The following is a 14,309-nucleotide window of genomic DNA, read 5'->3' on the forward strand; positions in this document are numbered from 1 at the left end:
TATGGTGTTGATAGGCTATTTTTGTGTTATTAATAAATGATTAATAAATGAAGGACTGAGGCTATCTGACGTATTAAAACCCAACTTCACAAGCTCTGGAACACAGCCAAGAGTGTAGCAAAAACTAGACAATAGGCTTCCTTTCCTGACCTGATTATAAGTGGAAATCATTCTCATGGTTGTACTTCATTCTTGTTGTTAATTATTAAGTTTTAGCAGGTAATAACTTAACATTCTTCCAAACAAGAAATAAGAGCAGGAGTCAAACAGACAGAAAAACAAAACAGCTTTATTACTGACAAAACTAGCCAGGCGACAAGGCTGAGGTCATCTTGAATCATGATAAGGTTTGCTTACATGAGAGGCAACAATGGCTTAACATTGTAGGCTTCTCACCTACAAGTGCAGAGGCATCAGACCAATACTAGCAGCATTTTCTACAGTAGAAGAAATCTTGTTGATCTGCTCTGCATGGCCCTTTCCCACTACTTAGGATGGCTGCTAAAACTCCAGCCATCAAGTAGGAGTTCTGGTTTTCAAGAAATACAAGGACGATGTACAAGGATTTATCATTTCCACTTGTAGCCTTGAACATAGTCACTTATCCACCTTCAGCTACAAAATTAAGTATTCTGGGAGAAAGGGTATTATCAGACATTTTACAGTCTGGGCCGTCGCTGAGTAGAGGCAGGGCCAGGGAACCCCTGGTTTTTCTTACAGGGATGGACAAGGTACAGAGGACAAGGTATGCGTCCCTTGAGAGTAGGCTGCTTGCAGGAGGTGGACCCAGATGCAGCTGAGTCACTTAATACTTGATTCCCTCCGACTTCTGTCCATGGAAAGGCCAACAGGTAGGACCTCCCTTCCTAACTGGTGCCTGAGTATAGTGAACTGTCATAGGGCAGAAAAGTGGTACACGATGGGGCACCACAGTAACATAGCTTTCTTGGTTGTCCATGATCTATCCTTTCCTTGTCTTTACTGCTTGTTTGATTAAGGAATCTTCCTGAATAGTCATAAGAGAGTTCTTCTCCTGGCAAAATGTTTTTGGCTGCAAAAAGGGCCAGCTTAGGTACCATTGAATCAATTCGGACAGGAATCATCAACAGGTTTGGCTCACAAGAGTGATTCAGGAATCTCCCAATATTTCCGATGTAGGTAGGGTCGACAAAAGTTTCCATGACCTGTCCACTGTAAATGTGCTCCCTGACAGCAATGATGTAATTTGGGTCATGTGTTGTTTGTAGGCAAATTCTTCTCTGTGCTTCAGAAAATCCTAAAACCTCTCCAGCATACTCACAGACAAATCTTCCCTTGGGTATGGATTCCAAGGTCCGAAGCCCCCAGCCTTTTTTATCTGTCTGGAATACCTGGAGAAGGAACTGAAGACCACTCTGGACCACCCTATTTCTACACTGATCACCACACTGGCACAGGACATTGCATTCAAAAACTGGCTTGGCGTACTTTGCTTCCAATCCCATGTCCCTAAGGCATAAATTGTCATCATAGTTATTCTCGTGGCGGAGACAGGAACAAGTGCCAGGGGCACACGGTGTTTTGATGCAAGCACATCCAGGAAAGGTTATTTGTGTGGGGTCCATGTCTGCTCCAGGCCCCGCTACATGATCAGGAGCATACTGCAAAAATTAGAAATACTGGTTAGAGTGGCATTCACATATTTCATACGGATGTTAATATGTGTGCAGCTTTTAGCGGAGACATTTAAAAATTTCAGCATATGTGAAAATAGGACAAAACAAACCTGCAAGAATATAACATACTGAAGCATTACCTTAGAGGAGCCTCTCCTACTTAAAGAAATTAATTTAAAGGGTTATCTGGATTTTTCACTTACGTGAAGGTGTGTGTCTGTGTGCGTTACATGTGTGCAGGTACCCATGGATATAAGAGGAGGACATGTGATCCTCTGGAGCTGAAGTCACAGGAGGTTATGAGCTGTCCGACCTAAGTGCTGGAAACCAAACTTTCGATCCTCTGCAGAAGCAGCCAGTTATCTGAAGATAACTCTTTCCAGTCCCACAAATTACCTTCTCAAAGTTCAAGTTTTGTGGTCTTACAGTAATAAAAATAACAATAGATTTTTTTTCTATAATTAGGAATTGAAATCTTTGAAGCTTGTTTTGTTTCCCTCATAGTTTTGGATATTAGGAACTGAAATTTTATTTTTTATTCTTTGAGAATTGTGTATGTGTACGTGATGAAATATGATCATAACCTCCTGACTCCACACCTCACATCCACCTCCCATCTTCGTGTCCTCCTTTTGTCCTTTTAAAATATCCTTCTAATCCATTTAGTGCTGCCCACATGTGCATGCTGTGGGCAGTAGCCACCCCCCCAAAGACTGATTTCCTTTTACCAGCAGCTGTCATCTGCCAATAGCTCATCAGTCGGGGAGGGGCCTCCTGCGCTCCTTCCCCATTCGTGCTGGAAGTCTGGCTGGTTTATCTGGTGTGTGTCTTCACAGCTAACCCCAGCTGCTGTGAACTCATGAGTGCAACAGGTCCTATGCAGAAGCACTCCTCCCCATCCTCCAGCCCTTACGTCTCCCCGCCTCCTCTTCTGTGATGTTCCCTGAGCCTTGGCAGGGTGGGAGGACTGATGAACATGTTCCATTTAGGGCTGAGCGCTCAGAAGCGTTTAGTCCCTAGCGCTTTGACCAAAAACGACTCAATTTGACATCTACATGAAGCTTAACATTTTTCCCTAGCTTTTCTTTTCTTTTTAGCTTTATCTGATAATATATATGCATACATATATTCATGATAAGTCATCCCAGGTGTTTTTTTTCTGGCAGTAAGAAAGTCATCAATGTTTAATCAACCACAGAAATAATTATGAAATCTAATCTATTAAATAGGTATCAATATATAATTATAGATGTATCAGATACATATAAAGAAATTTTGTTCTTATTGAATGATAAGGGAATAATTTGAAAACATTTCTTGGTGTTTTGAATGTACTTGTATTTTCAAAACATTACAGTTATAAAATAGGAAGAATGATGCCTCAAATCTAAAATCTCTGGAAAGGCTGCTGTCCTAATTATTTCCTTACAGCTGTTAAGAAGCGTAATTTTAAACCCTGAAGCTTAAAGGATCCCTTAGGGCTGGGGAGATGGCTTAGCTTGTGGAGTGCTTGCCACAAAAGCACAAGGACCTGTCTCTGTCCCCTCAGAACACGTGAATAAGAGTCTGGTGTGGCAGTGTGCATCTGTCATTCTAGTGCTGGAGATGTGGAAGCAGCAGGGTCCCTAGGACTCAATGGCTAGCCAGTCTAGCCTACCAGTGAGCTCCAAGTTCAATAAGAGACCCTGGCTCAAACAGAAAAAGTAGAGAGCAAGTGAGGAAGGTAGTGGTGGCCGTGGATTAAGACAGTCTCCAGATGCCATGAAACTTTTGTTAATCCTTCTGTTTTATCCTCAAAAGTGCATGGATTACAGAGGGGAGCTGCCATGCCCAATAACCTTTCAACTTTTTTAACTGAGTATATCTCAGGAATTTTGTTACAATAACAGAAATCTGACTAATCAAGGGTGAAGGAAACCTACCCAGTGAGCTTACACATATAAAGTGTACAGCAGAAACAGACTGAACACTTGGCTTTACCTAGAAGCAGTCAATTCAAAGAGAACACATGACTAGATGCAAGCCTTGCACTGTAAGGACCAACTTCACGATCTGAAGCAACACTGACTTTTTCTATTACAAATAAAAGAGAAATGTCACCAATGTGTCCTTCTAGACTATTCATTCTTTGGTTAAGAGACAGTTCCTGGGGATTGTTTTTATTCTCACCCTTAGTAAAGTGGCATTCTACTGTGCCAATAGAGTTGGGTAAGAGTGATTCTGCTAGGCACAAACTGCATGGCTTTTCATTTGGAGTAAGGATGTTACAGGATCCTGAGCAATGTTGGAATTGCCCATCTTTGTCCCTGTTAACAGGATGTCTCCTAGCCCATCTTTACAACGACACTGAACAGCATGTAGTGCCGCTCCCTGTGGGGGCTTGATGGAGCTGTGCAGTTAAGTGCAGAAGCCTACACTTTAAAAAAGCACAGAACTGGGGGAGGATTGGCATTCCTGGTAAAAGATTAAGAAGGTGAAGAGTGGGAGTCTGGGGTGGGGGGCAGGCCAGCCTTCTGCTTAGACAGTGATTTGGGGGTGTGGAGTTAAAGAGCTTCCCCTTGCATTATGTCTTACCACTTTAGCTGAGCAGGGATGTCCTACAGGGGTGAAGGGACTCTCACAAAACGATGCCCCTGTCCATCAAATGAAGTTAGTGCTCTTACCCAGAGCCCACTTTTGGCCCTTTAACAATTCAACGCTGAAATGTAAATGGTTATTGAGGCATTTCAAGAAGTAGCTCTAAAATGAAGATTTTATGATCCCCTTGTAAAACTTTTCATGAAGACTATTTTTAAACTGATCTGTTCCTCAAGGAGCATATCCATCTAAAGCACTGAACTATAAAATGATTTTTTTCCCCCAACATAGATGATTCCTTTTAAAATCAAGTCTGACTTACTGTAGTTTTCTAACCAGGAGAATATCTTTTTCCCCCCTCTAAAAATTAGTTGTTTATTTCTACTTAGAAATTAAAAAAATATTTTCAGGACTTATTTTATTATATTTTACTCATTTTTTTTTTCTGTCCTGAAGATTGTACCTAGGGCCTCACATATGCTAGGTAAGCACTGTACTGTTGAGCTACACCCCCAATTCGTAGTTTACTGTGAGACATTCTTTTGTATGTTTTTGTATATTTTCCTACCTTGTACAAGGAATGTGCTGGGTTTGATCCTTACCAGAAGGAGATATAGAGAGATAGAGATAGGCAGATAATAGACAAAATGATTGATTTACAAATTCTGTAGTTAAAATTGTCTGACAATTTGAGATCCTTTACACTTGGGTCACAAATGGCAGCAAATTCCAAATGAGTTTCAGGTGTCTTTGAAAAGACAATACAGGCTTCTAGGCAAACTTCCAGTTTGTAATCAAGTGTCTCTCCCCACTGAGAAATTTTACCAGCACAGAATAAAAAATATATATATATTTAAATACATGTAATCATTGTCCTTGATACCAGTGTTGGTTATAAAATATAAGCACTTTTTCTTTATCTTCATTTTTTTCCAAAAAAGGTTAGAAAAAATACTTTCTGCATGCCAGAAGGTGGCATCAGATCACATTATAATAGATGGTTATGATCTACCATATGGTTGCTGGGAATTGAACTCAGGACCTCTGGAAGAGCAGCCAGTGAGTGTTCTTAACCGCTGAGCCATCTGTCCAGCCCTAATTTACTGATTTTAAAAATAACTCTAAGGGAGAATAATCTTTTGAGGTAGGAAGGTAATTCAGTGGTGGTTTCCAAGCATGCAAAGGCTCTCAGCTTAAGTATCCATATCACCAAAACCAAAACTGAATTCCCAAAACCCTTTTAAAACGATGTCTAATTTAATCACATAACATATTATTATGTGATTATCCATCTTTTCAGAGAGTTAGCTATATAATGAGAAAGTAGTTAATCTTTTTAGAGACAATTTGAAGTCATCAATCATCAGACATTTTACTCAAATGTGTATGTTTGGCAAACTGTAAACTTTGATAGTGGGGAGTGTGCTACGAACTGGGAGGAGCTACTTGATTTTAACTGAAATGTATCCAGTTTGTAAGCTGTAGGAAGTCTGTGTGTACCCTACTTCCTCTTAGAAACCTGTGGACCAAATTCATCCGCAAGGATTCTTAAACCTGAAGACTGCTTGTGCCTACAGGACACCAAGGGCGGGCCAGGGCTTTGGTCATAGCAGAAGTGCTTAACCCCGATTCCTTCCAGAAATCTCTCCACTCTTTACTCAGGGGTTTGGATGAAGGTTCCAGATGGTTCCAGAAGTTGACCTGCCTACACAGAACATCACTAATTTTTTTCAAGTGTTTGTTTTTGGATTGAGGGTGCAGCTCAGTTGGTAGAGTACTAGCTTAGCATATAGGAAGGCCTGGGTTCCAAGCCCAGTATCACACAAACCCCAGTTGAGGCACACAAACCCCAGTTGAGGCACACAAACCCCAGTTGAGGCACACGAACTTGTTGTTCCCAGCATTCCACAGATGGAAGGGGAATAGAAGTTCAAGGTTGTCCTTGGCCTCAGACAGTTCATGATCAACCGAGGCTGTAACAGACCCAAGTCAAGAAACAAAAAATAGCACCGAGAACAAGAACAACAACTAAAGAGAACCAGGAAGTGTTTGGTTTGTGGCCAGACAAACCATCTAAGCCAGAACAAAGAAATAAATATCTGGGTTACTGATACAAAGAAGAAGGACCCTTCCACAGAAGGCTCAGTATCAGGTTTATAGTAGAGACAAGACTTCCCACTTAGCCAAGCACGGAAAAGGAAGTAGAGGTTTGAACAGTGTATCATAGCTTTGAGGGGCAAGGTTTCTCCCATACAGCTCTGAAATGAAAAGTACCTTGGCAGTTGAGAGTCTATTGGAGTTTTCCAGGGTGGGCATTGGTATCATTTCAAGGCAAGCCCAGGGATTTGGAGCTCAGTGACTGGTGGGTTTTCGAGCTCAGGGTGAAATATCCAAATGGGCTCAGACTTTTTAATCCTACAAATAGAAAGTGTAACGGTGACATATTACTAGATATTAACAGTCTTGATCCAGACAGACCTATGATAGCCACTTTGGGACATTTGCATTATGTGAGGTAATTTCCCCCTCTTTTGTTTGAGCCAGTTTGAGGGTTATTCATGTTTCATGCAATCAAGAGAGTCCTGGCTAGTAAAGTTGGGTGAAAGCTGGGAATGGTGGTCAGAAACAGCTAGAAAATGTACTCAGAGAACTACCAGGTTTCCAACCAGGATTAAGATACTGGAATAAACGGTGGAGCAGTTCAGCAGAAAACACAACTGTGGCCAGGAACACGGGGCCAAGTTTCTCAGTGCAGATTCTGGAGACACATCCAGAGCCAGGCTCACACTGCCATGGTGACTCCTTGCAAATGATTTGCTAAGTTCTGGATCGACAGTTATGACAGGGAAAATACTAATATTGGGTGTGGTGTGCGTGAATGCCGAGAAAGCTAGCGCTACTCAGGGCCTGGCATTTGCTTTAAAATATTACCTTTTGTGTACTCTCTCTCTCTAATCAATCTAGCTCACTTTTAAAGAAAAACATAAAAGAGAAGCTGAATAATTACAACTGGGGCTGGCATATAAATTTAGGAAAAAATAAACAGGCATTGTAGTAGGTACTGAAAAAAAAAATAGGTTCTGGAGTTAAACTTCCTAGATGCAAACATATCCAAACAAAAATCCTGTCTATGAATTACTTTCCTATCCTTGGTGTCTTACTCATTTTGAATGAGGAGAATAAAAGCTGACCTAGCCCAGACTTCCTTTATTTATCAACAAACACTGCCACTAACAGTAATATGCAAATATTGGGATTTGGAATCAGCAGAAAAACACAAAGAACTTTGTCATACGAAAGTTACATTGTCATACGAAAGAGTTAGAAATAAATGCAAAATGATCAGTGTTGAACTGACTCTCTATAAATCACATCTCAGACAGAGATTTCGACTTTTTTTTTTTTTTTGACAAAAAACTTGAGGAAAATAGTAATTATCTCGGGAACCAAAACAGAAACACCATAAAGCATGTTGAAAAATATACTATCTTTGCTCTTCTTTTTCATGATGCCTTCCTCTCTGAACTAGGCCAGCATAGACTGACCTGAATGTTGAATTTGTTAAGTGAGAGGGTGTCATTTTTCAAACTAATGTGTCTGACGGGACAACATGAGTTCTTTGGTGTATCATGAAGTGTCCTTCTAATCTGTAGTTCTGGACACACAGCAGACATCCAGTCTGTTCTGACTGCTCCACTGCAGCTCTAGATAACCTTCAACTGTAAGTTGTTCTGATTACCATTCTGTATCAGAGCCCCAGAGAGTCAGCACAAGTCTAGTACGAGGACTTTAAATATGAGCACAAATCTTAAGGAAGTTTCCTGAACCTTAGGCATGCTTAAGGAAGTACTCTAACAACTTTCCTTCCTTTTTTGGTTGTGTTGAAAGCTCAGCTACAAGAATCATTGGACTTGGCCTCTAGTGTTGTAAGTTTGTTTTGCTTCTAACAGCCATTAGGAGACTGTGAGCCAGATAATTCTGATCAAGGCCCAGCTGAGGTCTTAAAAATAACATTTGAAGCTGAACTGAGGGACCTGACAAATGATTAGACCTGACTTAGCTCAAGAAAACCAATTAGTTTATTTTCTCCTTGGCTTTCAACCCTGCGGACGTTATGATATGCTGGCTTCTAATCTGAACATTTCAATGTTCCCTTTTCTTTTTACATGGCACCCCAAAGTAAAGCAGACATAAAATTATTTTTACCTTGAGCTTTTCATGCCTTAATGGTTGTGTGGGCCTGTGAAGCCAGAGTGTGCCACAAGTAAGATATTTTGACTTTTTGTAAGAATACTTTTATGCTAATGGAATACATGGAAAAAAAAATTAGCTGAAGGCAAGCTGGGAGTGTAGGTCAGTGGTGGAGCATTTGTGTAGCACATACAGAATTCTACATTGTATCTCTAGTATTCCTAGCACACATCCTACACCACTAAAACCACCATGAGGCTTGTCTTTTAGTGTTAAGCATGCGATTATGTTTTTTGAAAAGCATTCTTTTCTCCTGGAGATGGCTGGCCTCCCCAAATGCCAATACCCTATAAACTCCTCCATCTTGTGAAAATTTTACTAGTCTGCCTGTTGGCCGAACTCTGGATGGTAGACATTCTCAGAGCTCAACTCTCTATAGCAGCCTTCCCCTGCCTACCCATTTTGAACAGCCAATCATGTTAGATTGTGAGGTTGAGCTGCTACCAATGGAGTGAGACACAGCTACGTGTTCTTCCCCCGGGTGTGCTTGTTCAGCTGGTATGGGCCACTGTGCACCCTTTTGCAAGAGTAAAATTACCTGGCTGAGTTACTTCTACTTTGTTCAGTATCTCATTTTGTGACACCAGGAATATCCTTTCCCAACAGTTTTGTTCTCCAGACTTTAATGTACGCCTTCAATGGTTGGTCTAAGGATCAATCATACGGTGGGCTGCTTCTCTCCTCCCTCTTCCTTTTAAAAATAGACAGGTACTAATTTTAATTTGAAAACTATGATTAGTACATCAAATCCCCTGAGTTTATGGACACTAATGACTGTAAGGATTTTAAAGAAGATACTTATGTAAAACCTTTTAACTTTTTGATGCTGTAGGGGATCAAACCCGGGGACTTAAGTATAAAGCCTCTGTCACTGAGCTACATTCCTAGCAACTGGTTTTTGGAATCTGCTATAAAATTATTATCCCATAATTTATTTAATATAAAATTATTATCCCATATAATCTCCTGCCTTGGCTTTTGGAATCTGCTATAAAATTATTATCCCATTTGCTGCTCACAAAAATTCTAAAAGGAAGAGGCAGCCCTAATTTGTACTGATACTGGACAGGGGAAAGGTATACAATTTTAAATAATTTTCACTTTGGAAACAACAAACTCAGACTTTTTGAAGTAGCTAAGATGACTAAGCCATTATTTAAGTCCAAAATCCAAAGCATCCTGTCAGCATCTTTGGTTGTTCCCAATTCTTTATGCTCAGAGGGCTTGAAGGTTAGAGCAGGGTTTTGGGGTAGTCGTGGTAATGGGTATTTATTGAGTTCTTACAGAGAACTAGAAACAGCAATTCCCAAAGCAGCTGTAAAGCGAGGTACTATTAAACTCTACATGAAAGGCTCTTAAGGATTTGAAGAGGTTAATTTATATGTGCCCAAGAACACTCAGCATGAAGGAGACAAGTTTGACTCTAGGGGCAGAGATTCATAACCAGAAACCATAACTTTCTTGCAGCTGAGACAGCTGAGACCAGACAAGGAACGGATTTGCTCTGACCCCTCACTAATTCTGAGAATAAGCCAGAGGGAAAAAAAGCTCTTTCTGAAAAGTCACTCCTCTGCCACACACACTTTGGAAACTGCCATTTTACAGGCAGTGTAAGGTAAAATCCTTGTCAAGGTCTTATTACAGGTTCATAGAAAAATATTAAATTTTGTTCATTTAAGAACTTTATCTTCAGGCCAACAGCTTTTTTCAACATATATTGTATGGTATTCTCAATGAATAAATGAGTAATAAACAAAAAAAGTAAATAAGACTGCTGTTCCAATAAACAACCTTGATGAAACTCATTGGGTCTCCCTGTCTACACACACACACACACACACACACACACACACACACAGGCACGTATGAAAGAGAGAGAGAGAGAGAGAGAGAGAGAGAGAGATAAAAGTTGAAGGGGCACTGGCTAGGAAGATGAAGGAGGACAGGAGTTGGTGGCGCATATGATCAAAACACATTAGGTACATGTGTGAAAACACCATCATGAAACCCATTATTATATATAATTAATATCTGCTAATGAACATTTAAACATACTATAATAAGACCAAATAGTGTGTATACTAATATTTTAAAAAAATATTAAGAAAAAGCCTATAACAACTACCACGTGAGGGAGCTACGCGCCTACGTCTACTTTTCTCGGCTCCTAGGAAAGGGATCCTAGCTATGAGCAGCTCTCTAGTTTCTCCCCTGGAGGCTGGGGGCAGGTCTCCATCTCCTCCTGCTACGTGGGAAGATGCGGGCTCCGCCAGAGGGGAAATAAGAGTAACCCTTTAGCCAGCCCCTCCAGGCTCTGGACAGCCCTTTAACCCAGCCCCGCCTGCGGGGAGGAGGACGTAAGAGCAGCCGCCCTTAGCACCGCCCTTTAGCCACGCCCCCGTGTGGAAAGGCCCCGCCCCTGCCCCCTGGCGCTCCTGCCTCCGGGCGCTGTGAGCGGCCCTTTCAGCCACTAAGTCCCGCCTCTACCTGGAAAGGCTTAGGCCTGGGCCCCAGCCCCGGAGGCCACAGTCTCACAGGCAAGTTCTCCAGGCCGCGCGCTACATCGTATCGTTCTACCGAAGCCGCAGAGTCCTCCTCAAACGCTGCTATCCCGAGGGGACGCTTCTTCACAGCTTCCGCTGACATTTACGGTCTCACTCTGCCTACTAGCCTGACCTTTTTGGACCTCCGGAAGGATGCTGGGAGTTGTGGATTGCGTGGCCCCACTTCCTCATGGGAGTTGTAGTTTTCCCTCCCCACAACGGGCAGATGAGGGGGATTCCTACCTCAGCATTGTTGGGATGCTTCTGGTCTGGATCCCACTGTATTGAGACAGATACATAATTGACAATTACGTAACCATGACAGGTACAACAAAACTTGGAAAACTTGAAATGTTTATTTTTCCTGAGGAGTCTCAAGAAGCCTGTTCGTTTGTTCAGCTTTTTGAGGGTTTAGTAGATGTTTGGAGGGAGATGCACCTCCTAAGCTGAGGGAAAAAGTACACAGCAGAATATCTAAACATCTAGAACCCGTGGAGAAGTTGGATGGCTGCTGGTAGAATTTGTGTTAGATAGAGTCCTCTCCTTGTAAGCCTACCTTCTCACCCAATCATGAAAAAAAGAAAAGAAAAAAAAAATCCAGTCTTGAGTTTCTGAATCATGTCGGTTATTTTAACGTTGTGAAACCTCTCCATTATGCTTGTCCTACCCTTTTTGTTTTGCTTTAAATTTTCTAACCCTATTGCTTTCTGTGAGAACAGGATCCCTTGTGGGATCCAGTCCTGATGACTGAAAGGTTGGAGGCTGAAGAGGGATAGTGAGATGGATTGTTCTTCTCATAGGAGATTTAATAGAACAGACATTAATGCCACAGACAGACATACAGACAACAGGGCCTACGTGGCAGAGTGGGCATTTTGTTCTTACAGGTTTCAGAGGAAGAGGAAAGTAGTCGGTGAGTAGCCCATTATTTGTGCTTACAGCTAGGTTGTTACTGAATTAACAATGAGAATAACGACATTACCCCAGTTTCTGGAATTATTACAATTCAATGGAGGCATTTTACAAAATGTATGGTCCTGGGTTTTACATCTCAGTGTTTTAGAGGACAAAATTACAAGTGTGTGTGTGTTTGGGTAAATGAATATATATGTGTTTATATCCTTTCTATACATACGTACATAAGATGTCTATGTAGAGTATAAATTTATTTACAACCATATGTATATATAGGATATATATATATATATACACACATATGTATTCATTTAAACACATGTATATGTAGGATACATACATATATATTCATTTACACACAAATACATATATTTGGTTAGTTGGATTTGTTTTGAGACTGGATCTTAGTACGTAACCCAGTGTGGCCTTGAACTCTCCATTCTCCTGATTCCCTGCAGGCGCCACTGCATCTAAATATCTTAACTGGCCTTATTTTCAGTTCTATAATTAAGCAACATTTCATCCTATAGAATAGAATAAGCATTCTGATTTTTTGAACATAACATTGGTTTTGTAGGAAGAGAAGGGATGGAAAAGTAGAAGCAATGAACAAAAGAAGACTGGTCTTTTCCTTTATCCTTTATCCTTGCATGGCATGGGCAGTAATGCAGAGCAGTAGGAAAATAAGTGATTGCTTAGCACCAGAGCAGTGTTTGTGTCTTAAGATTAAGGCAGAGGAATTTTATTATCCTGGAAAATTTGTCTGTTATCTCTCTAATTCTTTATTTTTCCAGAAGGGCAGATAAACAGCTTAGTTTCAGCCTGGTGACAAGTGACTCTACTTTGATTTTTAATCTGCTCTGTCGTGGTGTAGTGTACAGAAACTTAGTACAAAACAGTGAGTGTGTATGTGTGTGTACATGTACAGTGTGTGAAAGCTGTATGTGGAAGACCAACGTTGACATTGGGTGTTTTCCTTGATCACCATTTTATTTGTTGAGGTGGGGTTCTTTGCTGAACCCAGAGCTCCTGGATTCCAGGCTAATCTAGCTAGCCAGCTTGTGAGGTAGAGCTAGGAACACCCTTTCTCAGCCCAGGGCATGCTGGGATTGCAGGCAGCTGCCACACCTGTTGGGCCTTTACTTTGGTTCTGGGGACTTTGAACACTTGTCCTCATCCCTGTACAGCAAGTGCTTGTCCTCTGCCCATTCTCCCCAGCTGCTTACCTCCTATAAATTGAATTTAAAAGTGTTCTTTTGCCACTCTCCTGATGCCACTCTCTAAATATGGGTAGCACTCCTGATCCTGTGAGCTTTTCCCCTCCATTTTCAACTTTCCTGGTGTGCTGGCTGGTCTTTTGTCAACTTGACACACAAACTAGAGATATCTTAAAGGAGGGAACCTCACTTGAGACAATGCCTCCCGTAAGATCTGGCTGTTTTCTTAATTAGTGTTTTGATGGGGAGGGCCTAGACCATTGAGGGTTATTCCTTTCCTGGCCTGTGGTTTCTATAAGAAATCAGGATGAGCAAGCTATGGGAAGTGAGCCAGTAAGGAGTACCCCTCCATGGCTTCTGCATCAGCTCTTCCTCCAGCTTGCTGTCTGTTTGAATTCCTGTCCTGACTTCTTTTGATGATGAACAGTAATGTGGAAGTGTAAGACAAATAAACTCTTTCTTCCCCCACTTGCTTTTTGGTCTTGTAGTTTTGGTCATGGACTCAGAAATTATATTTATTTCAAGATAGGATCTTGATTTGTTGCCTAGACTGATATTCAGTGTGTGGATTTAATGGCTCCTCCTGCTTCAGCCTTCAGGAGAGGTGCATGACTCTCCCCTGCCAATATGGTTTTAGATACAAAAGATTGGCATGGCAGTCTTCAGCCCTGATATTTCTTCTCTGCTTCAGTTATGAATATTAGATGCTTCTACTTTCTGTCTTATAAGCTCCTCAAGCTTAAAATGGCTGGAACTGATTTATTCTTCTGCAAGCTTTGTTTTATTGGCCACCTAACAGAGAGCAGCCACACAACAAGTGGAAGGGTTTCCTTAAATTCCTTCCATTCGCTAGACCTGCATAATAAGGAGCTAGCAGTGTCTAAGTCTTGGTTCTGCCTTCATAGTATTTTTAATTTTTATTACCTCTTACTTAATTCTACTTTTAGCAGCAATAGCAATAATTAGATACATATTTAACCTTAAAAAATGTAGCAATAACAGAACAGTTGGGGATGTAGAGAATAGTATAGTTTTAAAAAATGACCTTTATAGACCAAGCAAGGAACTAGACTCTAGAATTTTATAATAGGGTTTTTCATTGTAGCCATTGCATGGTCACTGGAATATTCATCATAGGTTTTAGTTTTTCT

General features: G+C 41.1%; 1 protein-coding gene across 3 annotated transcripts; it reads right to left on the minus strand.

The window, feature by feature from the left end:
* Nucleotides 1–269: 269 nt before the first annotated feature.
* Nucleotides 270–11,149, minus strand: LOC129692302 (histone-lysine N-methyltransferase SETMAR). Of its 3 annotated transcripts, XM_055628637.1 has the most exons (4): nucleotides 10,971–11,047; nucleotides 9,022–9,174; nucleotides 6,507–6,647; nucleotides 270–1,640 (listed from the first exon to the last, which is right to left on the minus strand). In XM_055628637.1, the coding sequence occupies exons 3-4, from the start codon at nucleotides 6,555–6,557 to the stop codon at nucleotides 867–869; spliced, it is 825 nt and encodes a 274-aa protein (XP_055484612.1). In that variant the 5' UTR covers nucleotides 6,558–6,647; nucleotides 9,022–9,174; nucleotides 10,971–11,047; the 3' UTR covers nucleotides 270–866. The 3 variants fall into 3 exon arrangements, with proteins under 3 accessions (XP_055484612.1, XP_055484614.1, XP_055484611.1); XM_055628639.1 differs by lacking the exon at nucleotides 9,022–9,174 and having other exon boundaries at nucleotides 10,971–11,037; XM_055628636.1 differs by lacking the exons at nucleotides 6,507–6,647; nucleotides 9,022–9,174 and having other exon boundaries at nucleotides 10,971–11,149.
* Between the last annotated feature and the right edge of the window lie 3,160 nt (nucleotides 11,150–14,309).

This window comes from Psammomys obesus, unplaced genomic scaffold, assembly GCF_907164565.1.
Source record: "Psammomys obesus unplaced genomic scaffold, mPsaObe1.curated_primary_1811, whole genome shotgun sequence".
NCBI classification, from domain to species: Eukaryota; Metazoa; Chordata; class Mammalia; order Rodentia; family Muridae; genus Psammomys; species Psammomys obesus.

Coding starts and splice junctions, on each gene's coding strand:
- LOC129692302 (XM_055628636.1), bottom strand. CDS start 11,129: ATGTCAGCGGAAGCTGTGAAGAAGCGTCCCCTCGGGATAGCAGCGTTT. Junction 1,641..10,970: donor CCAGGCCTAAGCCTTTCCAG/GTAGAGGCGGGA, acceptor TAATTTTTGCAG/TATGCTCCTGATCATGTAGC.